Genomic DNA, 27,966 nt, shown 5'->3' with positions numbered 1-27,966 from the left:
TGCACTGCAACCAGAGAGCAGTCCCTGCTTGCCATAACTAGAGAAAAAGCCCATGAAGCAACTAAGATCCAGCACAGTCAAAAATATATAAATTAATTTTAAAAAACCAAACAAACAGCATTTTACAAGTTCCAGAAATAAAACTGTAAGAAGACACACTGACAATTCAATTATACTAAAGTCAGTGAAGACCTACAATTTTCTCAGTTTTCACATTTATCTTACTCTTTTGAATAGTTTTAGATAGTAAAAGTATCACAGGATTATAGAAAATAAGAAAAAGAAAGCAAAAATCATACATCTCCGTTATCCTAACACAACTATTATTATTTACCAGAAATTAGAGCTTAATTTTTAAACTTCAAATTCCAATCAAGTTCTTCAAGCACTTATTGTAAACATTTATGCTTCTAGAAGTTGACAATAATATGCAACATTTCAATTTCACCTTTTCAATCTGTTGAAGGACCACTGAGGCTATCTTATCAAGCAGTGAAGTACTGAGGATGTTGGTTCTAGAAATAAAAGATGCAATCCCTGCAACATTGATGTAATTAATTTCATCCATCAAACGCTGTAAGGTAACAACTGTTTCTTCAAGAAGTGAATCAGCAAACCAGTCTCCTTTTAAAGATTTAACTTCTTCCCACAGCAGATTCAAACTTTTACATTCTTGTAGCCTCTGATGACCATAGTGATCTAATTTTTGAAGTACTTTCAACTGTTTCCCAGGAATATTATTCAGATACATGTGATCATACTGAATACATCTTAAAACAGATGTTGCAAAAATATTCAGGTCATGTAAGTCACACTGTGGCAAAACTGCTTCAATCTGAGACATCCTCACGTCGTCCAGGTGAGCAGAAGGAAGCAACGAAAGAGCATAGACCAGGATGGAAATCTCACTAGGTATGACACTGACTTTCAAATAACTACAAAGAAAGAAGGAAAAATAAAAAGAACAGAATGAATATATCAGCAACAAAATTTAGTTATAAGAATTAAAACATGAATATATAACTATTATTACACTTAATAGGTGTGATCGTTTTAAAATAGAATTTTAAAAGGGTTAGGGGCTTCCCTGGCGCTCAGTGGTAAGAATCCGCCTGCCAATGCAGGAGATGAGGTCGATCCCTAGTCCAGAAGATCCCACATGCCCGGATCAACTAAGCCTGTGTGCTACAACTACTGAGCCTGTGCTCTCGAGCCCGGGGGCCTCAACTGCTGAGCCCACATGCCGCAAGAACGAAAGCCCTTGCGCCTTAAAGCCCACGCTCCACAAGAGAAGCCACAGCAATGAGAAGCCCATGTCCCACAACTAGAGGAGCCCCTGCTTGTCACAACTGGAGAAAAGCCTGCGCAGCAACAGAGAGCCAGTGCAGCTGAAAATGAATAAATGAATGGAAATAAAATAAATCAAAAGGGTTACATAAGTTCAAAGAGGACAAGTTCCATAAAGGCTTACTAAGGGAAGCCTTGCGATGTTCTAAAGCATATCCTCCATTTTTCATTCAAAAATAAAACCACAGTTCCTACAAACAAAAGGTCAGTGTTAGAACAATGTCTGCAGAGCTGTTGTGAGAGACAGAATTTGTACTGAATTTCTGGATATGACCTGTCAGAAGTTGGTATGACCTAGAACAGGCAGAGTGACCACTCAGTAACAGTGATCCCCTTCTTCTGCAACATAAGAAGCCCAACCTTTAAAAAAAACAGACAAAAAAGACAAACAGTGCATACAACTGACCCCACTCTCTACTCCTCCTTCCCCAAATCCCTATGCTCAGAGCCCCACCACCAGGATAGCAGTTGTTAAAATACAAGTTAAAAAACGGGAGCTTTTAAAGCATCTTTTAAGTTTAGAAGTACTAGAAGAGATAATCAAATATAAATGAAAAGAAAACTGATTTACTTTTAAACATATTAAGTTAGCATATTAAAATAATGATGATATTCAAGGCTAGCAAGGGTATATTGATACAGACTTTCTCATTCACTAACAGTAAATTTTAAAAAGTTGGTGTAACATTTCTGGAAAGTAATTTAGCAGTATAGCTTAAGAACTTTAAAAGTAACTACATCATTTGACATGATCAATCTTTGTCTAGTAAACTAGCCTAAGAAAATAATCTAAAATGAAGGCAAACATTTTATGTTACGTTATTCATCATATTTTTTATGTGGCTAAAATTTGAAAACAGTCTACATACCCCAGCAAGGGGAACAGTTATGGGAATTATGATACAGTCATATGATGGGAAATATCCAATCACTAAAAACATTTACAAATAGCTTTAAATGATGTAGGAAAATGCTGTTAACACAAAGCGTGTGGGAGGAGGAACACAAAACTGTACATTCCTGATTCTCAACTACAAAAAAAACATATAGATGATATAAGTTTATACCACAAGCAAATAAACCAACCAAATAAACCAAACTGTTCACCATAAATGAAAGGGCTTACAAATGATTATTTTCTTTATACTTTATTTCTTTATACTTTCTCTTTTTCTTTATACTTTTTTGTTTTCAAAATGATTTTTTTTTCACATGAGATGGGTCACGTGTTGCCTCATAACAGATCTGAGGGAAGCACATCTCATATAATAGTGTGAACACCCAATTATTAAGCTTATGAACTACAATCAAAATGATTTTCACATAATATCTGGTCCATTGCCTGACACAAAGTAGGTACTCAATAAGTACTAAATGAGTATTTTATTCTTTTTTTTTTTTTCATTTATTTTTACTAGTTGGAGGCTAATTACTTTACAACATTGTAGTGGGTTTTGTCATACATTGACACGAATCAGCCATGGAGTATTTTACTCTTATAACCACAAAAAATTAACATACTATTTTATATAAAGAAAAGAAAGACCTCCAGAGTTGTATCTGTTTACAGAATTGACCCAAGAGGCAGGAACTCTCAGTATTTGCCAATCTTGTGATACTAATCTGAAAATAAACCTCCAACAGACACAAACATGCCAGACTCCACTTGATGCTTTCCTTATGGTGTTCCCTAAAATTCCAAAACTCACAATAGATGCAATTGCGTTTATTTACATTCTACCACAAATCTACCAGCATGGCTAAAATAAAAATGTACCAAGTGTTGGTGAAGATCTCAAGAACCAGGAATGCTCACATTTTGCTAGTGGTAAATAAACTGGTACAGTCACTTTAGAAAACTATTTATAGAGTTTCCTGGTGGACTAGTGATTAGGATTCCGGGTTTCACTGCTGTAGCCCGGGTTCAATTGCTACTTGGGAAACTGTTTAAAAAAAGAAAAGAAAAAGAAAGAAAGACAAAATAGAAAACTATTTAGCAGGATCTGCTGAAGGTGAACATAACATATGTATAATCAACAATCATACTCCTCAGTAAATACCCACAGAGATGTATACATATGTTCACTAAAAAATACGAATGAGGATGTTCACCACAATAGTATTTATAATAGCCAAAAACTGGAAATAAATCAAATATCTATCAACACTAAAATAGACTAAAAAACCCTGTTACATTCTTATAAGAATATATAGCAAACACATGGGTAAATCTCATAAATAAAATGTTAAACAAAAGAAGCAAGGCACTAAACAGGCAAAACTAATCCATGCAGTTAGAAGCAGGGACAACAGTTAGCCTGGGGAAGGGGGTTGGAGTAAAGAAGAGAGAGTAGGGTCATGAGGAGGGAATATGTCTATTTTATGTAGACAGTTCAATATATCTTTTTTTTTTTAAGAACATATTATTCCAGTACATGAGTTCCCTGGGTTCCCCAGATAGTTTCAGGAGATAGTCACACATTTATGTGAACTATTTTAACTAGATTGTATTCCTTCGTATAACCTGCACTGGAGTGTGGGAAGGGTTAAATTTAAAGCTACGGAGGTATGTAAGGGCTCTTGCTATGCAGAATTACTAAACTTCAACATTGCCATATAAGCTTCAAATTTTTTAATAAAGTAAACAAAACATTACCGGTAAAGTGAAATCTCCTGTGATACTCCCACTCCTGTCTTATTTTTCTGTTAGCATACCTGTAGGCCAACAGTATTGTGTAATTTACTATTTAAAGAAACATTGTACTGGCCAAATAAATCACGTCTCTGGGCCAGTTTATGATATCTAATTTAGAACATAATTACATTAAATTCTTAATAGAGAGGCTAAATGAAAGTGGATGTTATTAATAAATATGGAGTGAAGAAACAATCCTGTATTTAATCACCTTGATAAGAAAGTTATTTCTTTAAGAAAACAGTGAACCTTCTTGTAACAAATCTAATATGCTCAATTTTCACCTGATAAAGTGCTACCTCGTATTCCTCAGTCCAAATCCTTAACCATAATAGCATATCATTTTATTACAGTAAAAATCATTTTCAATTATATGTCAGTCTTGATTACAGCATAAAGTCACATGCCTGGTCTTTCAAAAATCACAGTAAGAAATCAAACTAGTATGGGAAAAACAGAGGGGGGAAAAAGATTAATCTGGTTTTAATTTCATTCAAGTCATTATTTTGATCTTTAAAGTCAAAATTTTTAATGGAACACTCCATTTTAAAGTAATATAAAAATCAATGGAAAACTGAATAACTTATTAGTTGAAATATGAATGCTATATTCATAGAAATGCAAAAATTTTTTAATTATAAAAGAGAAAATCATATGAAAATGCTAACATTGCCACCACATGTTTTAGTTTTAAAAATTTTAAATTTTAATATGCCTTGGACTTCCTGGGTGGCTCAGTGATAAAGAGTCCACCTGCCAATGCAGGAGACACAGGTTAGATCCCTGATCCAGGAAGATCCCACATGTTATGGAGCGACTTAAGCCCGTGTGCCACAACTATTGAACCTGTGCTCTAAAGCCCAAGAGCTGCAACTACTGACACCACATGTCACAGCTACTGAAGTCTGCGAGTCTAGAACCTGTGCTCAGCAACAAGAGAAGCCACTGCAATGAGAAGCCCGTGTACCACAGCTAGCGAGTAGCCCCCACTCACTTCATTTAGAGAAAAGCCCAGGCAGCAATGAAGACCCAACACAGCCAAAAATAAATAAATAAAATTTAAAATAAATTAATTAATCAAATTTTAATTATTCCTTAAAACAGGCAAGTAAGCAGGCTAGAGGCCTACAAATATGAGTACTCCTAAACGGAGTTTTGCCTTCTTCAGCAGCTCTAATCTTTTCATGGATGGTTATTCCATTCCTGCAGGAAAGGAGGAAGGCTTGGTTTTATGTGTTCATGCCCTAAAACTCTCATCACCCCACTGACCTCACTTCTATTTGAAAATACATCAGCACAAGCACTAGCACGATGGGCAAGGCAGCAAGAAAAGTGTCTCAACAATTTTAATAATAATCCACCCATTTCTGTCTTCAAAAGTTCCAACAACTTTTATATAACTAAACTAAACTTATACATAACTAAATAAAACAGGCTAGATCATACAATGAAAGACTTAAACACATCTATTTTAATCTCACCTAAGCAGTAATTCTCTGAGTTTCACAAAAAGCTCTTTACTTTGAAAATGTAGAAAAATCAACGCTTGAGTTATTCTCAGTAACTCTACTGGTTTATAGTTATCCAAATGTTTATGCAGAACTGAAGTAATCCTAAAAAGAATGATAAAACATGCATTATAACCAGTTCACTCATGTACTATTATTAAACTTTTACTGAGGAGCTGTTTCATGCCAAACATGCTCTGTGCTAGAGAAATAGCAATGAATGACCCAAAGTTTTCTGTTCTTGAAGAACTGTCTCAAGATGACGACAGAAATGTAAAATGAATCTTCTTCCTTAAATCCAGGATGGTCCTCTAATGGAGACGCATAAAAGCAATGAGAAATACAAACAGTCAATAAATTGGAGGAACTAGGGCAGAAGGAATATTTTTTAAAGGAATATATAACACATAATGAAATAATAAATATACACCATCTGAACCACATATTTTTGTTTCTTCTTAAATCTCAAGTTTAAAAAGCCAATATGTTGCAGTATAATTTCAAGGTAACAACTATAGTATGAAACAATTCAAGTTCATGTAGATAGATGTTAACAGTTCTACAGAAACTGTCCTTTTAAAAAGTCACTTGTACTTTATGCTCTCCACTTTCCTAGATTGTAATCCTCTGCCTGAGAATAAGAATAGCAGCAAATGAAATGAAAGATGTTGTAAACAATTAAAAACCTGTTTTGAAAAATTATTTAGAAAATAAACAGTGACCTAAATGTAAATTTCTTATTTCTTCAAAACCAAGATTATAGGGGAAAAAAAACATTTTTTTCTCAAAAAAAAAAAAAAAAAAAGCAACTTATGAAGGTCAACTAAACTTAACACCAAGAATTTCAGGAAAGTATACTTTTTAATCAGACGTGAATTTCTGCTTTCCATCTCTTCCATTGCTCCCATCACTGCCAGGGCCTGCTGGCCAGTCAGCTCCTCTGACATGAATAATATAGTTGATTTAAGTCTAGAATCAAGGAAAAATATGTTAGAAAATTAATGACTAGTTTATAAAATTTTTATAAATAATAGTTCTTAGGCAATAAATAGAAATAATATAAACAAAAACTAAATTAAAAAATAGATTAAATATATAATTCCAATTTCCTCCCCACCTAATTGGCGATAACACAAAATATTAATAAATAAAGAAAAATGTATTTTCTTCAAAGTAACTAAGGCCTTAGTATAATCTTAAACTGTCTCTTAAAAAATAAAGATAAAATGTTTTTAATTAATGATTTTCAAATAAGATATGGTTTCATTGGCTATAAAATACAGTAATTCAATGAAACTATTCAGTAGGAGAGAGCTATGGAGAGCAGAAAATTGATATTTCAATATTGCCCCAGTTTTTTAAAACTTACTAAGATCTAACCAGGAAGTCAACATACCTACATACTAACAGAAACCTTAACACTAAATACTTATTATAACACTATAAACTGAAAATTTACAAAGTTGGTCCATTTTTAAATCATCCAAAGTAGTTCAGTGATAAGTATATAAGTGTCTTTTAGAATAATTTAGAAGGCAAGTCCAAAATATGAAATCTGAAGAAACCATGGCAAACTAATTGTCTATTCATCCTGGATAGTTCCACACCATCCTTTTCACCAACCTTATCAAGTATTTCAAACCCAGCTTCTTCCCAGAGCTTTTCCCCAACCATTTTAATCCACATTTTTCTCTTGCTTTTCTGTCTGCCCACAGCAATTACTATCTATATCTATTTAGTATACTCATAAACTATATTGACGTATCATGGTATTTGCATATTTCAATTGCATATTTTTATCCTTCCAAGTGGAATAAAAATTCCCTGAAGTCAGAGACTCAAAAATTTGTACTGCCCTGGCATAAGAGATTTTAACAGCATTGGGTGACAAGAAAAAACTTCCAATAAAAGTTTTTTAATAATCGTCTTATTTCCATCTTGATCCAGTCTCTTAAAATGTACCCTTAAATTTCTTCATGTAATTTAGAGGACTCTCAAAAACTCTCTATGAAGTCTTTGCTAACAGAAACAAGGACAGCTACATATACCCAACATGTAATTCCTGGAACCCCTGCTTAACTGAATCTACTAATCACACTTAATCTGTTTGCTCATACCTAGTAATCATGTATTAATTTAATATTTGCTCATCTTTACAGGGGCTTCCTTGGTGGCTCAGTGGTAAAAAAACCCACTTGCCAATGCAGGAGACACAGGTTGAATCCCTGGGTCAGGAAGATCCCCTGGAGAAAGAAATGGCAACCCCCTCCAGTATTCTTGCTGGAGAAAGTCCATGGACAGAGGGGCCTGGGCGGCTATAGACCACGGGTTCGCAAGAGAGTTGGACACTACTTGGTAACTAAACCACCACAACCACCAACACCAGTCACGTGGCCTAAGAAGGGAGAAGAATAGCACTGATAGGATGTTCTCCTTCATCAATGCTACGTTGACCCCCAGGGGATTACTGACCCCCATTCAAAACACCTTAGGAGACTGAGTTTGAGATATAAATTAGAATAACCAGAGAAAGATCCAGGAAGCAGAGTACTCAACTCCCTTCTACTTTTGAGTGGAGTGACTTTTCTGACTTCTAGAACTGCAAGGAGATCTATGCCTGAAGACTCCATATATTCTCAACAGGAAAAGTAAAGCGCTTTTAGCTGAACTTACTGTTTCTTTTCTTCAGGTCCTGCCATGGGTCCCAACGCTACAAACAATTTTACACAGCTAGCAGGGTGGTCAAACAGAGGAATCATTTCTGTTAGCCTCTTCTTAGTCATTAAAATAAACTCAAAACTATGAAACTGTAGAGAGTGGTATAGACTAAGTATTTTACTGATGGAGTCCAAATCAAGATGGTTCATATTGCTCAAAAATACTTTATTACACCTTTCTAATAGTGGGTAATAACTATATTTAATATTTCGAAGAAATTGTACTATTCTTCTTGCAGTGTTGACCTGGGAAGAATCCATAGTGTCAAAAAGTAATTCTGCTTTGTTCACTAATTTCTCTTGAAAACGCTGCGATATTAAAGAGGATATGCTGACCATCAAAACAGACAAGGACCTGAAAGAGGAAGAAGATGCAAAAGGTTTTACATGATCTAAGAATAATGGAAAATTCTGAGACTAAATGCTTAGAAACAGAAAGGAATTGATAAAAATACTACAGGCTTTGTACAACAAAACTTCTCTTTTAAATACTAGTGGAACTTGAATTCTGATCTCCTAGTAATCAAAAGCCTGCAGACAAAAAAAGGATTGAATAATAATTTTTGTTGAATGTGTATAATGTCTTGTTCTATAGATAAATCCTTTGAAGGGAAATATTTTAATGAAATTTACTCAGAAATCACTGTGTACCAACAGCCAATTGAAAGCAACATGGAAGGTCTTATTCTACATTTTCAGAAGACTTTGCTTTATTACTCCTTCCTCTGTATTTATAATCTACCAGTAAAAATATTGGCAAAATATTTCTCACTAATGAATGACTTCATATTTTAATGTTTCATGCTATATTGATATTAATATATAACAGTAGGACAATACTGAACATGAATATTTCTTCACTCAATAAACACTTTTAAGAAACATAAATCAATATTCTGGCACTGTGGAAGACACCAAAATTACAAAGGTGAGATTTCTCTTCTCAAAAGGAGACAGTTCTTATATGATACAAAAATCATAAAACTCTACATACAAGAATACACCTAATAATGAACAAAGAATGTAAAATGTAAAAGGTATGATGTAACAAACATGTGGGGATGATAATTAGAAAACATCTACAAAAAAGACATGAAAATGTGAATCTAAAACTATCTCAAACATTCCACTATCTCAATTAGTGGAACTATTGGAAGTTTTTTGTTTCAAAATTTCTTCAATCTTTCCAATAAAACAAATTATTTTTTAGAAACCCAGTTGTACAATACTTCAGCTTCTCTAATCCAAATGTTTAATGTTAACATCAATTAACATTAATTAGTAACATAGTGTCACTATTTAATTTAATCATAAAGTTGGATATGATTTTTTAAATTGTATTTGTAATTGCAATTTGGAGTGGGGAAGTACCCAAAGATTTCATTAGATTCTCAAATGGGTCTATAAGAATTTTTTAAAGTTGAAAAAATTTACAGTGATTTTTATTATCTCTGTTTTTATAAGCTACTTCCATGTGTGTGTGAAAATATATATAAGGTAAAATTTACTATTTTAAACATTTTTAAGTATACAGTTCAGTGGTATTAAGTACATTCACATTGCTCTTCAACTATCGCCATCATCCACTGCAGGATTTTTTCATCTTCTCAAACTAAAACTTCTTATCCATTAAATAGTAACTCCCCATTCTCCCCTCCTTCAACATCCGGCAACTACCATTCTACTTTGCTTCTGTGAATTTGACTGCTCTAGGTACCTCATGTAAAGGGGATTCATACAATATCTGTCCTTTTGTGTCTGGCTTATTTCACTAGGCGTACTGTCTTCAGGGTTTATACATGTTGTAGTATATATCAGAATTTCCTTCCTTTTGAAGGTTGAATGATACTCCATTGTGGGTATATACAAAATTTTGATTGTCCATTCATTTGCTGATGGACATTTAGGTTATTTCCTCCCTTCAGCTAATGTGACTAATGTTACTATGAACACTGGTGTAGGCTACAAACCAAACTATGCCCTCTCCCCGCAAATTTATAGGTTAAAGCCCTACTGGCAATATAGCCCTACTATATTTAGAGATAGGGCCTTTAGGGAGGTAATTTAAGGTTAAATGAGGTCATAATGATGGCAAGCAAACATGTTAGCTTGCAAGTAAGGAAAAATCAGAGTTCAACAACATTGTGTCACAGTTTACACATTTTATGTCTACTTCCCACAGCTACATTGTGCAGTAGATTCCTGTCTTGTAGGTGAGGACAGGGAACTTGCAAGAGAATAAAGTCACATAGTTAGGAACTAGCAAGTCTAAGTGTGTGTGCATTCAAAGCCAAGACTCTTTCCACCACAACACAAAGCCCCTAAATAAACTTACCTTAAGTCCTGTATGTTTTCCAAGTTCCTATTTACAATATCAGCTATTTTTCCCATTAATGGACTATAATATAAATGTTGATCTGCCAGGCAAGAGGAAAATTTTGACAGCACACTAATATCAAACCTATTAAAGGAAATATACAAAGGGGATCCTTACTATTTATTTTCATTTAAAACATAATACACAGTTATAAAATAGGCAAAAATAAAAAAAACTAATATATGACTAACATAACATGAATTTTCTAAAATGTTGATTATCTATTCTTAAAAGTAACCCAAGCTAAGAGTTAAAAAGCCAGATTCTTCTGGAAGATTTTTTAAAGCGGGGAAAAAACACTCAGAGTTATTTGAATCATTTTACTTATTAATTTTTTCAGGGGACAGAATAATTTCAACTCAAAGTTGTATGTGAAAGTGAAAGTTGCTCAGTTGTGTCTGACTCTTTGCCACCCCATAGACTGTAGCCTGCCAGGTTCTCTGTCCATGGGGATTCTCCAGACAAGAATACAGAAAACAACAAAATTCTGTAAAGCAATTATCCTTCAATTAAAAATAAATTTTAAAAAATCACCCATTAAAAGTTTTCTGCAAAAAACAAAAAAGAAATAAACAACTTTAAATAAAAGACATTGCTTTTTAGCACACACACAGAAAAAGAATACTGGAGTGGGTAGCCATTCCCTTCTCCAGGGGATCTTCCCAAACCAGCGATGAAATCCAGGTCTCCCGCATTGCAGGTGGATTCTTTACCATCTGAGCCACCAGGAAAGCCCATATTAACACACAAAACCAAAAATATTTTTAAAATAAATAGAATAATTTCTACTACAATCATGCTTGAAAAACTTGATTTTTTCTATAGGAAAAATGACCCAATTTCTTCAACAAAAATGGCAAAACAAAAGAGCAGAAAGGAGAATTGTTATAGATTTTTAAAGACTTTGAATTCATTAAAAGACAAGCATAAGGAATTTCACAACAGCATGATATGTAATAGCAAAAAAACAAAAAAATGCAAAACAGCAACAATCTTAATGTCCATCAAGAGTACAATGAATAACTGCACATATTCCTAGAATTCCATATAGCAATAAAAAAGAATAGTGCAATATCACAGAATCTTTAAAATACATTGAGTGAAAAAACTAGGTATAAGAGTTCTTACTATAGGATTCCATTTTTATAGAAAGAAAACTAACTTCTGGTGTTAGAAGTCAAGATAGTGGTTACTTCTGGTACAGAGAAGTGGGGAGTGCCTAGAAGAGGGCATGAAAGGAACTTTGGGGAAACTAGGGATATTCTGTGCTTCGATCTTGGTGCTGCTACACAGAAGCATATGAGTATTTTCAGTATGTGAAAATTCATCAAGATGTATATTTATGACTGGTATAACTATAAAAATTGGTATATTTTTATGGTATTCTTTAATGAGGATTTACCAGAAAAAACAAAAGCAGAGAAAAACTTGAGACATGGCAACTAAATGCAATGTGTATACCATGTTTGGATAGTTATTTAAACAAACTGCCTTTAAAAAGACATTTATAGAGCAGGCAAAGGAATTTGAACTCAGACAGTTATTAGGTGATAATAAGGAATAATTAATCATTTTTCTTAGGTATAATAATAGCATGGTGATTATACATACTTTTAAAAGAGTGCTTTTTGTCTCTCAGAAATACACACTAAGGTATTTACTGGTAGAATTATACCATAATTTTAACTATACTGAAGGGTAGGGTGGGAACTGGAGATGATCCAGACAAAACAAGACTGCTATATGTTGGTAATTATTGACACTGGATGATGGGTACATAGGAGTTCATAATACTGATCTCTCTACCTTACCAAAGGACAAAGATTGGTCTCCTTACCCTCAACAAAAAGACAGTTACAGGTAGAGAGAACGCAAACCTAGACATGAGAAGACAGATAGGTTTAGATAATGAGATTAACTATAATCACCATTCAGTAAATGGATGTGGAACTTCTAAGCTCAGAGATTCGTTGAGTCAGTCCAGTTCAGTTCAGTTGCTCAGCTGTGTCCGACTATTTGTGATCCCGTGGACTGTAGCACGGCAGGCCTCCCTGTCCACCACCAACTCCAAGCTTACTCAAATTCATGTCCATCCAACCATCTCATCCTCTATCACCCCCTTCTCCTCCCGCCTTCAATCTTTCCCAGCATCAGGGTCTTTTCAAATGAGTCAATTCTTCAAATCAGGTTGGAGGATTGGAGGCCAAAGGATTTGAGTTTCAGCTTCAGCATCAGTCCTTCCAATGAATATTCAGGACTGACTTCCTTTAGGATGGACTGGTTGGATCTCCTTGCAGTCCAAGGGACTCTCGAGAGTCTTCAACACCACAGTTCAAAAGCATCAGTTCTTCGGCACTCAGCTTTCTTTATAGTCCAACTCTCACATTCATACGTGACCAATGGAAAAACAATAGCCTTGACTGGACGGACCTTTGTTGGCAAAGTGATGTCTCTGCTTTTTAATATGCTGTCTAGGTTGGTCATAACTTTCCTTCCAAGCAGTAAGCGTCTTTTAATTTCATGGCTACAGTCACCATCTGCATTCATTTTGGAGCCCCAAAAAATAAGTCTCACTGTTTCCATTGTTTCCCCATCTATTTGCCATGAAGTGATGGGACAAGATGCCATGATCTTAGTTTTCTGAATATTGAGCTTTAAGCCAACTTTTTCACTCTCCTTTTTCACTTTCATCAAGAGGCTCTTTGGGTCTTCTTCGCTTTCTGCCATAAGGGTGGTGTCATCTGCACATCTGAGGTTATTGATATTTCTCCCGGCAATCTTGATTCCAGCCTGTGCTTCACCCAACCCAGCATTTCTCATGATGTACTCTGCATATAAGTTAAATAAGCAGGGTGACAATATACAGCCTTGACGTACTCCTTTCCTGATTTGGAACCAGTCTGTTGTTCCATGTCCAGTTCTAACTGTTGCTTCCTGACCTGCATACTGGTTTCTCAACAGGCATGTCAGGTGGTCTGGTATTCCCATCTGTTTTAAGAATTTTCCACAGTTTGCTGTGATCCACACAGTCAAAGTCTTTGGCATAGTCAATAAAGCAGAAATAGATGTTTTTCTGGAACTCTCTTGCTTTTTCGATGATCCAGTGGATGTTGGCAATTTGATCTCTGGTTCCTCTGCCTTTTCTAAAACCAGCTTGAATATCTGGAAGTTCTCGGTTCACATACTGTTGAAGCCTGGCTTGGAGAATTTTGAGCATTACTTTACTAGCGTGTGAAACGAGTGAAATTGAGAGGTAGTTTGAGCATTCTTTGGCATTGCCTTTCTTTGGGATTGGAATGAAAACTGACCTTTTCCAGTCCTGTGGCCACTGCTGAGTTTTCCAAATTTGCTGGCATATTGAGCGCTGCACTTTCACAGCATCATCTTTTAGGATCTGAAATAGCTCAACTGGAATTCCATCACCTCCACTAGCTTTGTTTGTAGTCATGCTTCCTAAGGCCCACTTGACTTCACATTCCAAGATGTCTGGCTCTAGGTGAGTGATCGTACCATCATGCTTATCTGGGTTGTGAAGATCTTTTACGTATAGTTCTGTGTATTCTTGCCACCTCTTCTTAATATCTTCTGCTTCTGTTAGTTCCATACCATTTCTTTCTTTTATTGTGCCCATCTTTGTATGAAATGTTCCCTTGGTATCTCTAATTTTCTTGAAGAGATCTCTAGTCTTCCCCATTCTATTGCTTTCCTCTATTTCTTTGCACTGATCACTGAGGAAGGCTTTCTTATCTCTCCTTACTATTCTTTGGAACTCTGCATTAAATGGGAATATCTTTCCCTTTCTCCTTTGCTTTTCTCTTCTCTTCTCTTCACAGCTATTTGTAAGGCCTCCTCAGAAAGCCATTTTGCTTTGGGTACCTTGCAATCTGTTGGGTACGTTGTTTAATTTAACTCAGCCACACCACAAAAGCCTACAGAGCTCACCCTGCAGTCATGTACGACTACAATTGTAAGAATTTATCATTGTTTATGCTTTAAAAAGCAATATGCTAAAAAAGAATAATGAGGATGACTGGTCCTCTCATCTACAAATAGTTACTGTTTCTTATCTTAGGCAATCCTTTCTCTTCTGCCCTAGGTTACTATTTGGTTTGGAGGGAGCTTTGTTCTGTGGTTTCCAAAAGCTCCTTTCTCTTTCTCAACTTGATTTTCCTTTCGCTTACTAATATTTGTTTTATCCCACCAGTAATGGACCATGGCTACCCAGAACCCCTAAGTTTAAAAATTCTAAGTTTTCAGAAATCACCAAAATGCCCTCTGGTATAGCTAAGAGCCCTCAGCTGTTTTATAAATGAAGAGTTTTTCATGTATTCTTTTATTATTTTTATATATTCTTACAAAATATAAATAGTATAGTACAGAATATAATAGGCTTCTCTGTACTCCAAATTTTCTAAATTTTCTGGCAAATTAAAAAGCAGAGACATTACTTTGCTAACTAAGATCCATCTAGTCAAAGCTATGGTTTTTCCAGTAATCATGTATGGATGTGAAAGCTGGACTATAAAGAAAGCTGAGCACCAAAGAGCTGATGCTTTTGAACTGTGGTGTTGGAGAAGACTCTTGAGAGTCCCTTGGGCTGCAAGGAGATCCAACTAGTCCATCTTAAGGAAGTCAGTCCTGAATATTTATTGGAAGGACTGATGCTGAAGCTGAAACCCCAGTACTCTGGCCACCTGATGCAAAGAACTGACTCATTGGAAAACACCCTGATGCTGGGAAAGATGGAAGACAGGAAGAAAAGGGGACAACAGAGAATGAGACAGTTGGATGGCATCACTGACTTGATAGGCATGAGTTTGAGCAAGCTTCAGGAGTTGGTGATGGACAGGGAAGCCTGCTGTGCTGCAGTCCATGGGGTCGCAAAGAGTTGGACATGACTCAGCTACTGAACTGAACTCATAATACTCTGAATAAATTTCATATTTTTCTAGATATTTTTTACTTTTTCTCTCTCTTTTTTTTTTTTCTATTTTAATTTTTTTTACAAACTCTGTGTCGAGGGCAGACTCGCAGAAGGGAGCTGCTCTGCTATGAAGGAGATCCCGACCCAGAAGTAAATTGTCTATGAATGCTTTAGCACCAGGTTCCCCACAAACAGGTGAGCAGACAGCCACCTTTCTGGCTGTTCCCTGTTTTAGATGATCGTTGATTACGGAAGTATGCTAAAGATATAGCCATGTGTAGAGTGGGAAAGATGTCTGAATTGATACTATTCACAGTAGTGGACTTGAAATATTCTAAGACGCCTATGAGCTCTATTCATTGCACCTTCATAAAAATGAAGTGATGGGCAAGTACCTATAGATGTTGTTAAACAGTAAAATCTTTACTTTCTCATAAACTTCTTCTTTCTCTTTTTATGAACATCTAGGGATTTTACTGAGAGCCTATCACTCAGAATTTTTTCCTTCTGAAGCAAAACTCTTTCAGAAAAGAAAGTTTAAAAAGCATAGTCCAAGAATAGCAGTGACTTTAGCTTAATTATATTTTGATTAATTATATATGTTGAAAAGCACTTACATCCTGCAGTCTTCAGGAATATTTGAAATATTTTTCTTTCTCTTAAGGAAAAAAACACATTCCCCATTCTTTTCCTACAAGATTTTACTGTGCTAGAAAAACACACCTTAACACAAACAAAAAACCCTAAAACTAAACTGAATTTAAATACATTTTTTTCTTTTTAAAAATTTTTTGGCCACATCACGCATCATGCAGGATCTTAGTTCCCCAAAATGGATCAAATCCGTGCTCCCTGCAATGCAAGTGCAGTCTTAACCACAGGATCACCAGGGAAATTCCTAAATACATTTCAATAAAGCTTGATAGTTAGGCAGCAGCTCCCTATTCTTCCCCTATAAGATTTCACTGTGCTAATCCTGAAAAGAATAACCCTGATCTCAGCTGAAGAACCCAGAGTACTTGCCTTTCCAGTCTTCTCCATGCTTCTGTAACAAGCGCTTCAACTAACGAGTCATGGGCCTCGATACCAAACCTCAATAAAATCAAGAGAAAATAATTTTCCACATAGAAACATTTTAAAATTATTAAAAGCACATATGCAGTAAGATTATAATGCAAAAGTGAACCTCAAGTTACTACATTCCTACACAGTCAGCCCGTATTTCTGGTCTGATCCGATTTCATTATTCTGATTTCTCAGTACTACCTAATAAACACCTATACTTTATCCCATGCCCTTCTCATCCTTTTATCTGTAACATTTCAATGCCGTCCACTGAACAATGAAAATGTTCAATGATATATTTTATCTTAAAAGTACATCTAACATGTACTACTTTGCTCTGATTACAAAAAGATTTTTAAAAGAGAAAGCTTGTAAAATAAAGAAAAACTTCAATTGGGTAATAAAAATAATTTATAACTCTGCTACTCATAAATACTCACCATCATTAATTTGGAGCATTTCTTTTCAGTTCTTTTTCTACACACTTAATGAAATATATGTATTTCTTTCACATGTTTGTATCTTGCCTCTTTTAGTAAGTTAACACTATATTGTGGACATTTGCCCATTATCTTTACATTTACTTCAAAACATAATTTTTAATGGTTATATACTATTAATTATGTGAATAAAATATCATTTAAACATTAACCTACTTACTAGGATCTTAGTTTTTCAATATTATAAATAATGCTGGAATGAATAACCATGTACAGGAATCTTAACATGTATCTTAGATTACTTTCTTAGGATAAATCTTAGAAACAAAATTATTTTGTTTATAGGTATATCACTATAAACAGTATTATCACTGATATAAAATGTATATCATTCTTTTTTAGTCTAACCCTACCCCCCAAAATAAGAAAAGCCTTAAGCCCCTTTCTGTATACACTGAGCCCTAGTAAAAACAACTGTATCTCTGCTCTGTGCAGTGCTGATATCTATAGTTATTTAGGCAGTATTTAACTTCAATAATTTCCACCAATGAGACTAATAAACAGATTAATTTTAACTTTTTTGCTCTTTTTTCTTTGTACAGGTGCTGAACTCCTCTCCAAATAATGTAAAATTTCTTTTCTTTTTAAATTTTTTCCAGCTTTATTGATGTATGATTAACAAATATTGTATATATTTAGGTTATACAGCATAATTTTTTTTTTAAAGAAAACACGATTTTAAACGTTCATATCTTATTCATTTCTAAATGTCAGAGTTCTCGGTCAGACTTGAAAACACTTCAAAAACAAGTCTTTGGCAACCTCCAAATTATTCTTGGTGACCTTAATATCCCTCTGGCCATAGTCTTGGGATAGAGGGCATATAAAAAGTCACCTTCAGTATTAAGTTTTGATACACATATACACAGTGGAATGATCACTGTAATCAAAGAATATCCACCAAGTATCTTTAAAATATTAGATGATCAGGAAAACTATTTTAAGGGAAAAAACCACATTGCTTTTCATTTCAAAGAGATTTTTATAAAGTTAAAATATAAAAATAAACTATAATCATTTTTATAAAACCTAAAAGCACATTACTTACTGTTGTATGATGTATAACACATTCACCAAGGTACTGTCACTCATGAATCCCATTTTAGTTGTAGCTAAATTACGAAGAGTAAGAAATTGGGGATGGTTTCTGATACAGTCCACATTTTTTACAGAGCTGGTCTTCTGCTTTTGAAACTGCCAAAGCATACTAAGTGCATATCCCACTTGTTTTTCTGAAAGTAGGGATTTGTTTTTTTCAATAAGATGGAATATTTGCTCTTCATCTGTACAATTATTCATCTGACTAATAAATGGTTCAAAACTAAAGGGTCGAAAGTGAAACACTCTCCAGGAGAATGGACGAATAGCTCTTAGGCAAAGCATATTGTAAACAATGAATCTAGGGGAAAAAAACTATCTTCTCATTCACATCACAAATTTTCTTAGGTAAAGAAAACCATCTGCAACTAGTAGTCAGGTGCAATATGCTGGTATAAAAATAACTGTTTTTCCTTCATGTAATTTGCTTCCATTATGATGACTCCAAATCCCATTTCAATATGCAGCTTCTGTAAAGAAATTGGTTTAACATGGTCATACTTATGTTATTAATACCAAATTAATTCCAAAATTCTCATTACAGGAACAGTTTTTTTCCTGAAATAACTACAGACTTTGTTCTTAGCCTGAACCAGAGAGCAGGATTTGATCCAAAGCGAAATGTCCAGGAAAAGGAGTTTCTTTCTGCATTTCATCTAAAAAAATGTTAAGTCTGGACTTCCCTGGTGGTCCAGTGCTCAAGCATCTGCCTGCCAATACAGGGGACGCGGGTTTGATCCCTGGTCAGGTAAGATTCTGTGTGCTGTGGAGCAACTAAGCCCTTGCATCACAGCTACTAAAACCTAGAGCCTGTGCTCCTCAACAAGAGAAGCCACTGCAATGAGAAGCCCCTGCTTGCCGCAGCTAGAGAAAGCCCATGAGCAGCAAGAAAGGCCCAACACAGCCAAAAGTAAATAAATGAATGTTAACTCTGACACATAAAGTTTTCAAATTTGACTATAAAACCAGATGGGGTTGGGGGACCCAAACCAAACTCTTTGCAATAAATAAATATACTGCCTTTATAGTTTTCACAAAGAGTAGCCATGAATTCATAGCCACAATTTTTCAAATGTTTTTTGAATAATAGTCTCTGGTATATTCAATTCCAAGATAATTTCTTGCTTCTTTCTCCTTGTACTCTAAAAACACCCAAACAATTTAATCACTACATTGGCCTTAGGTAGGTTTTAAGCAATAAACGAGATGATTAGAGCCCAATCAGGAAATATGAAGAAATCAAGTAATGTATCAGGGTGTGGTGAAGCAACATGAAAATCAAAGATTATTGTGAAAAAGAATAATTTGTTTTTAAAGTATGTCTAAATTTCTAGTTGAGAAGCAATGGTTAGAAAAGTTGGTTCTAAAACCATATCATCTAATACTTCTACAACAGTTTACAACGGACTTTTAAGTATTATCCCAATAAATTCTCTCAACCCGCCAGAGATGCTATCGTTTGAATTTTACAGATAAAAGCTACTTTCATAAAGATTAAAAATCTACTCTAGTACTAATGAAGCTGGGACAACCACATAGTTATTTCACTCTTTCAACCTGAAGAGTCTCATTACATGAACAAACCGATTTTAAAAGTATGCCTCAGAATCCTCTCTATCTATGCCACGCTGTCTGCACGGAAGAATAAACGATGAGACAATATTGGCTACTCTGTGGCAATCTGCACTGAATCCTGACCCAGCCTGACTTGCGACACACATACACAAAAATCCCCGCACAAAGCAAAGGTATCTTCAAGAATCTCCTGCCTGTCTACAGCTGAAAGACGAAGTAGCTCACGGCTTAGAATACCAGTGTCAAGTCTAACCGACCCAGCTAACCGACCTTGGGAAACTCACTCGACCAAAGGAGGGATCTCGGGACTATAGAGACAGGTACCCGCCGCGAACAGGTATAGTGCAGGGTATATAGTGCAGGAGCACCCTTTGAAAACGGCAGGCATCCTCGGCGCTTGGCACACAGTGGCGCTGAAACAATGTGGTCTCCCGGTCCCGCTGGGAGAGAGCTCAGCCCTGCCTAGTCCTCCGCGCTCCGGGAAATACAATACCTGGAAGGAAGCCTCCAAACTCTGTACCCCGGAACTGAAACGTGCTGGGTACAATAAGAAAACCTATCGCCGTCACCCAATCCTGATTTGCGGGCAAATTCTTTCCTTAACGCCAGGCAACTTTTCTGGAGGATCGCGGGGAAGGCTCAGAACTCATTGCTAGTCCTGGTCCCCTAGCATGGGACGGAACAGGCTTGGTTATGTCACTCACGCCTCCCTTCTATCCCAGACCTTTCTTCTGGTGGTGTCCTTTCCAAAACCCGGAAAAAAGGCTGAGGGAGCCCAGCGTGTACGGCCAAAAGTATGCACTACATGCCCCAGGGGACCTCGCGTCGAGGGTCGTGGAATAGACGTGGCATACGCATTTTGGGGGAATTCTGGGTATTGTAGTTCCTCATTGAGAGAGACTTGGGTAGCACGTCTTAAACCATTGTAATTATAGGTCCTTGTTGTTTAGTCGCCAAGTCGTGTGGGACTCTTTTGTGACTGCATGGACTATAGTCCACCAGGTTCCTGTGTCCATGGGATGGATTTCCCAGGCAAAAATACTGGACTGGGATGCCATTTCTTCAGGGGCTCTTTCTGACCGAGAGATGGAACCTGCGTGTCCTGCATTGGCAGGTGGATTCTTTACCACTGAGCCACCAGGGAAGCCTTTAGGGTATTTGTTTCTCAACTATAAGAGGTTTTCTGCCAGTCCATGAAACACTGATATTTTTATAACATACAATATAAGTGAATATTTAGAAAAGCAAAATATGAAAACTTAAATGTGGAAAAGACATGTGCAGATTTTAATTTCTTATTATATTCAACATGTATGGAATAGCTATGGAATGACTATGAAAGCATCAAAACTTCTCCCCATTTCTGCACTGTGTCATGGCAGACAGGTACCAGTTCTAGACCACAAATGTTTTTAACAGCTTTATTGAGAAATTATTTACACACCATACAATTCACCCATTCACAGTGTAAAATTCAGTGACTTTTTGTAATTCAGAGTTGTGGAACATCACCACAATCAATTTTTGGCCTTGTATTATCTTGAAGAAGTTTAACAGGGATTTTGCTCTAGATTGGCTACTATGAGGAATTTACTGGGCATCTTAATAAATTTTATCTAGAAGGCAGAAAGAATGAAGCTAAGTTAAAGCTGGGATTGGTAAAGAAGCAGCTGTCACTCCTAACAGCCACAACAGGTAGATGTTTGGTCATTTTTTGTGGTTTGGACACTACTGTATTTTGTCTAAGTTCAGGTATGATTATGGTATGGTCTTGTTTTGGTCCTGACGCATCAGTCAGAAAGTGGCCTTGTTTCATGTTGGTATTCTGTGCAATTGTTATGTTCAGCAGAAATACCAAGGCTAAGCTATGAGTGCCAGACCAGCTCCCGGCAACAATAGGCCTAAATGATAGTGACAGTCTTCTTTATGGCCCAACTCTCACATCCATAGATGACTACTGGAAAAACCATAGCTTTGATTATATGAACCTTTGTTGACAAAGTGATGTCTCTGCTTTTTAATACACTGTCTAGGTTTGTCATAGCTTTTCTTCCAAGGAGCAAGTATCTTTTAATTTTGTGGCTACAGTCACTGTCTGCAGTGATTTTCATCTGCAATGATTTTGGAGCCCAAGAAAATAAAATCTGTCACTGTTTCCACTTCTCTACTTGTCATGAAGTGATGGTACTGGATGCCAGGATCTTAGTTTTTGTAATGTTTTCCTGATGGCTGAAACTCAAGGCAATACATTCTAACCTAATCATGCAATGTCGAGGCCCTGGAGTATGTTGGAATTACATATAAGGAACGTAAGGTCCTGACTGACTATGTGGAGGGGAGTTGCCCTTTGATCTGGCCCACTCACCAGACCTGTTATTTAAGAGAGAAATAAGTCCTTTGTTCCTTAAGCCACCATATTGTTGGAGGTAATACTTCCTTTTACTTGCAAAAGCTTCCTTCTTGGAACAATAAACCATGTCAAATTTATTTGAGAAAGTTTTGGATTTCAAAGACCATTGAACTTTCAACATGCCTGGGACCCAGCAAAGCACACCAATTTTTCATTCGTTTAAGTAAGGACATCTGGATAAAGAAAGCAACTACCACAGTCTAAGAAAAGATGTGGCTTTTGGGATTTTAGTTCCCTGACCAGGGATTGAACCCAGGGTCCCAATAGTGACAGTGCTAGAGTCCTAACCACTGGATCAGCAGGGAATTTCCCCCCAAAACAACTCTTCTTAAGAATAGTGAAACCTTTGTCATAGTTCACCACCAGCCACCAGTCTTTGAATTGACATTTGTAAAGCTGCTTCAAGACGTCTTTCAGGAATCCTCTAAAATGTGACCATTTATAATGTATACTATATCTAAGTAATTATTAATACTTTACTATTAAATAATTCTTCAGTCACTTCATAGAAAAGTCTATCTCTCTAAGAAAAAAGTATATCCTGGAACAAATTAGTAATACTACCTTTGCACACCTCAAAATGTTAACTATGGTATAATCTGTACTATATCCTCAAAGATTGTCTCTAACTGAATGGATGAGAAAGAGGGAAACTACACCTATGTCATAGCAATGTTACACATTACCTCTACATGTAGAAATCTAAGAAATGAATTTGTATATCACAGCTAAATAAAAGTATATTCTAAGGAATCTGAATTAACAAAAGTCAAACCAATGCTTTAAAAAATCTATCTCAATATAGTGCCCACTATAAATTAGAATTTTAAAGAGTTGCCCTCCTCACTGCAAAGTGTGAACTCACATAACCTCTAAATCGTTTGAAGATGAGTATGACGCTACTTTCCTGCAATGAAAGCAATGGCTTAAAGTGGCCAAGATTGTCCTCTCAGTTTTACAGCTAATAAAACCGGTGAAGACCCTTAAGTGTACCTACCACATGCTCAGCTGTTGTTGATAATTACTAATTTACCAAAGATAAAGGAGTGAAAATGTTTAATGATTGTAACTTTCTTTTCATACAATAATAAAATCTAAGTCCTCTGTTTCTTTTTGTTTGTTTTTACAGAAAAACAGTTTTATTGTAAGAAACTGGCTTACAATTGTGGGGGCTGGAAAGTCTGAAATCTGTAGGGTGGGTGAGAAGGCTATAAGTGCACATAAGAGTTGATATTGCAGTCATGAGTTTGAAATCAACACAGCAGACCAAGCATGTTGGAAACCCACGCAAAGTTTCTATAATGCCATCTTGAGGCATAATGCTTTCTTCCTGAGGAAATCTCAGCCTCTGCTCTCAAGACCTTAAGCTGATTTACTTATAAGTCTTGGAATTGTAAATGTTTATCACATCTAAAATATACCTTGGGAACCACATCTAGACTATTCCTTGACCAAATAACTGGGCACCATATCCTAGACAAGTTGACACATAACACTAACCATCACCAAGGGAGCTGTTTTCTTTAAAACACATGGCGTATCTTCACAATGACCCTCAACTCCCCTGAATATCAGGGGGAATTATTATAATTCAAACAATCTAGGAACTCTTAATCTCTTGAAACATTTAAATAGCAACATATGTCCTAAATAGTATTCTCCCCAGAAAGCACTGGATTTGGAGTCAAAGCCTTACTTTGGTATTTAGGAACAATGTTATTTGGGAAGGCACTTATCTTCTTTGAACCTCAATGTCTTTATCTGTGAAACAAGGATAATAACATATCATGGGGTTGCTATGAGAAATTTTTTAAAAGACAACAAAGGGCGTCAATGTCCTCTATAATTTCCTCCTTTCCTCAAATAGCACTTTGTTCATTTTTTTTTTTTTTTTTTTTTTTAATGTGTGTCACAGCATTAACTAGAAGCTGACCTGGGAAGCTCTTTGAAAGTAGGGTCTCCTTCCCAATACCCTGGCAGAGGCTCAATCAATGTTTATTAAGTGAAGCCTTCATTCACGAACGACTTGGCATTCTAACGGTTACAAACGCTGTCAATCAACTTACACAAAAACCATTAAGCTACCTATGGGCCAGGCATTTAACTCGCACCAAAATTCTAGAACTCCAGGGAGGGTGAGGTAAAGCAAGCAAGGGATCACCAGAAGACGCGGGCCACCGAGAAGTGACGTATTTCCGGCGCGACGTTTCCCCTCCACGCCGGGACTGGGTTGTGGGGGGAGGGAAGCAGTTAGTGGTCTTTAGCGCCTTTTCTGGCGGCGGTAGATTTGAAGCGCTTTAAAGGACCGGACCCCAGGAAGAGGAGACTGGACTGGGTCAAGTAGGTGGCGCAGGGCCTGTGTTGTTTCCGTACCGTCCTTTGCAGCAGTGTCGGGGTGCGAGAGCGGGAAGGGCCCTAGAAGAGGGGCGGAGCCGGCGCGATAGGCCCATACCGATTTAACCGTCTTCCTCTCAAGATATTGGGGCTGTCCGATCCCAGAGGGGTCCCCGAGGATCGTGGCGCGAGCTTTGCAGCAGGTGCGGCTGGAGAGGGCTTCCAGCCGCGCCTTCCGGACCTGGAAGATGGCCCTCCCCCTGCCAGCCCCCGCCCTCCCTTCTTGGGCGCACACCTCCCTCCCTGACGCATTTTGCCGCACAAGCTGTAATATGGCGGCAGCGACGGTGGCCTGAACTCTAGGGAGCCGGGGTGATTTTGATGCTTCAAAATCGTAAGACCGAGCACGAATGCGGGGTAGGTGGGAGGATAGGTGGGGAAACGGGACGCGTTACCTGCCATCCTGTCAGATTAGGGGTGGAGAGTGGCAGGCGGGGAGCCTGGATCTCGGGGGTTAAGATTAGAACGAAGAGAGGCTTTCCCCCTGCTCCGACCTTTTCCTCTCGTAGCGACTATCTTGCGTAGTGTAGTGGCACAGGCCACTTAGTTCTCCCCAAACTCAAATCCAGGCTCTTCACTTCTTATCCCAGGTCTGACTCCCAAGTTCTCCCACGTTTCCGAAGAACTGTGAGCAGCGCAGGCCTTTTAGGAGGAATTACTCTTGGAGGAAGGTGATGGCTTCGGAATTCCAAATGCTTTGGGGGAACTGTGCGAATTTGGCTCGTCTTTAGTCTTTTAACGTGCTGAATCGAGGTTTGCAGGAATGGGAAACTCTTAGTCGTTTTGAAAATGTTATAAAAGCACCATTTTGTGCATTGATTTTCATTTCTAACCACAGTGGTACTTTATGCAGGACCAAGTGTTTGCAGTAGTGGTCAGAAATGCGTCCAAGGAACAATTAAATATGGAAATTAGGGGGTACGCTTAATTTTCAGTAGCCAAAACCAGATAGAAAAAGTGTGGATTACCGTTTGGCAAAGAATGGCTGGCTTGTACCGATGATGGAGAGGGGGTGTGTAAAACCAGTTTTGAAGTCGCGGTATAAAATCCAGAAAAAGAATGGCTGTTTCTCTAATTCATGTTTTTTATTTATGTGAAGATTTACCCGTTTTATCCCCCCTCCTTTTTTTTTTTTTTTTTTTTAGTTTAGTCATTTAAGATGGGATCTTCTCTCTAAGGAATTACATACATATGTTTTAAACAGAGCTCCCTTTACCTTAACGTTTTCTTTATGGTTCAAGAGTATTGGTGTCCTGAGATCCTAATGGCGTCTTGTCTTGTATTAGGATTCTGTGCCTTCTTAAAAATTTTGTTTACTTTTTAAGGTTTTTGCTTTTGCGAACTTTTGTCAGGGTTGCCTTCCCCTGATGTCAGGAGTGTACAAGTAAGCAAACTTACAAGGTTAGAAATTTTGAGTTCTTTTCTGATCCAGCCATCTTTCTGAACCTCACTATTTTTTTCACTTATAAAATTATATTCTAATTTCAGGCTATTACCAAGCTGTGGGCTTCAAAAGTAAATATTCAGCTTTGTTAAAATTCTGTGTAAAATTAGCTTTGAGTAAGAGCTCAGTGGTTCCCCTATGAGGGAAAAGCATACATTACATTTATTGTGACTTATTAAAGGCCTTTCATTTTTGGTGCTTGACACTGTGGTCTTGCAGTATCTGTGTTCTTTAGGTAAAGACTTTATTCTTTTGATATTTTGCATATTTTAAGTTAGATTTCCTGTCAGGCAGCATCCATTCTCCCATACATCAGGAAATTGGTAGTAGTTCATAGTAGGATGAACTAGTTCTACTAGTTGTCAGGGCACCATCTACAGTTCTTCAAGTGTTGCTCTTTTAAGAAATATATGTTGATGTTTTCCCTTATTGTTTTATTTATAGGATATTTCAACAGGATTAGAATGTATTATTTATTCTCTGTATCTTCATGTACTAAGGTGTCTTACTTGTTATATGTAGTTGGAATCCATAGATAATTAATTCAAGTTATTTGAAGAGTTTATTGCAAATCTCTCTGCTACACAAGTTTTTTTTTCTTCTTTTTGGTCTTTAATATTAGTACCAGTTTTTAGTTTTCATTTAAGTGTCAATGGTTTTGACCTGGTGTAATGAATATATGGTCTCCGTAAGAACTCCATATATTTTTATTTCTTTAAGGCAAATCTTGCATCTTGAAATATACTACAGGCAGTGTTATAAATTCTCTGTATGCTGTAACTGGGACTTTGTACTTTTAGTACCAGACAGGAAATGTTTTACACTTCGTTTTAGTTTGAGTAGTGGCTTAAAATGATTACCAACTTGTTCTTGGAATTTAATTATGTCATACTTACGGGTATCAATTTTTGATATTAAAATTGTTATTTTTAAAGCATGAGTGATTCCTTAACGTACTGATTTTTAAATTGCATGAAGCCTGATTGTATATGTTAATAAGCTACTGTTAATTGTGCATAAACTTTAGCTTAAGGTTTATTCATAATTAAATCTTTGCATCATGGTCACTTGGTAAAAAGTAAAATTATGTAACCATTATCTGGAATATTTATGAATAAGCTACTATTTTAATTGGAGGACAATTACAATATTGTGATGGTTTTTGTCTTATATCAATATGAATCAGGCCCAGGTTATAAGCTACTTTCCACAGTGAAGCTATTATCTTAACCAGAAAACTCTTACTTTTTTTCCCTCCACTTGTGACTTTGAGCCAGTCACTTCAACTCTCTAGTCTTCTTGTTCCCAAGTCTATACAATTAGAAGATTGGACCAGATTACCTATTTCCTTCAAACTTCAAAAGTCTGTAGTTTTTTATTTAGGAGTTACTGGATTAGATAACACACTGCTAGAATGGTTTGGTTCTATCTCTTGAGACTGTGGGATAAGTTTATTGTTATAAGAGCTTAGATAATTGCAGGTACAATATTAACAATATTAACAGATTTCCCAGTTGGTATATGGTTTTTAGTTTGGTACTAGCATAGTTGTACTAGATTTTTACGTCTCTCAGATTGTACGTGCAGTAAGTTATTTAACACCAAACTTGGCATCATACCAGCTTTTCTCTTTTTAAGTTTTCTGAAGGATTTAGGAATTTAGTAAGTGCCTGAAAGTAAAGTGAGTTAGTTGCTCAGTCGTGCCTGAGTGTTCGTGACCCAGGGAGTGCGGCCCACCAATCTCCTCTGTCCTTGGAATTCTCCAGACAAGAATACTGGAGTGGATAGCCATTCTCTTCTCCAGGGGATCTTCCTGACTCAGGGCAGACCCAGGTCTCCTGCATTGCAGGCAGTTTGTTTACCATCTGAGCTATCAGGGAAGCCCTACTAACTGCCTATACACTGTTAATCA

The 27,966-nt window shown here is 36.5% G+C and overlaps 2 protein-coding genes and 1 non-coding gene across 26 annotated transcripts in view; 1 reads left to right on the top strand and 2 right to left on the bottom strand.

Moving 5' to 3' along the window:
* The window catches only part of FASTKD1 (FAST kinase domains 1), a 33,566-nt gene extending 13,274 nt beyond the window's left edge, over positions 1–20,292 (bottom strand). Inside the window, exons 1-8 of the mRNA XM_020880790.2 lie at positions 20,077–20,292; positions 18,182–18,701; positions 16,592–16,660; positions 10,603–10,728; positions 8,224–8,622; positions 6,409–6,519; positions 5,524–5,655; positions 449–935 (exon numbers count right to left, since the gene is read on the bottom strand). Of these exons, the coding sequence (XP_020736449.2) occupies positions 449–935; positions 5,524–5,655; positions 6,409–6,519; positions 8,224–8,622; positions 10,603–10,728; positions 16,592–16,660; positions 18,182–18,516 (1,659 nt within the window). The 5' untranslated portion in view covers positions 18,517–18,701; positions 20,077–20,292. The remainder of the gene's footprint in view (positions 1–448; positions 936–5,523; positions 5,656–6,408; positions 6,520–8,223; positions 8,623–10,602; positions 10,729–16,591; positions 16,661–18,181; positions 18,702–20,076) is intronic.
* Positions 2,559–2,664, bottom strand: LOC139038115 (small nucleolar RNA U13). Its single transcript, XR_011491062.1, has one exon. It is a non-coding gene; the product is annotated as a small nucleolar RNA U13 (small nucleolar RNA).
* A 4,120-nt stretch (positions 20,293–24,412) lies between the features above and the next one.
* The window catches only part of PPIG (peptidylprolyl isomerase G), a 40,696-nt gene continuing 37,142 nt past the window's right edge, over positions 24,413–27,966 (top strand). For 4 of the 24 annotated variants that reach the window (XM_070476064.1, XM_070476049.1, XM_070476048.1 and 1 more), the window contains exons 1-2: positions 24,414–24,556; positions 25,201–25,281. The gene's annotated coding sequence lies outside the window, so the exon portion shown is untranslated. Of the gene's footprint in view, positions 24,557–24,731; positions 24,968–25,200; positions 25,351–27,966 lie in introns of those variants that run through there. The other 20 variants (XM_070476068.1, XM_070476059.1, XM_070476060.1 and 17 more) reach the window with 10 other exon arrangements.

The sequence above is a fragment of the Odocoileus virginianus genome, chromosome 13 (genome assembly GCF_023699985.2).
Source record: "Odocoileus virginianus isolate 20LAN1187 ecotype Illinois chromosome 13, Ovbor_1.2, whole genome shotgun sequence".
NCBI classification, from domain to species: domain Eukaryota; kingdom Metazoa; phylum Chordata; class Mammalia; order Artiodactyla; family Cervidae; genus Odocoileus; species Odocoileus virginianus.
This window is presented reverse-complemented; position numbering and strand designations above follow the sequence as displayed.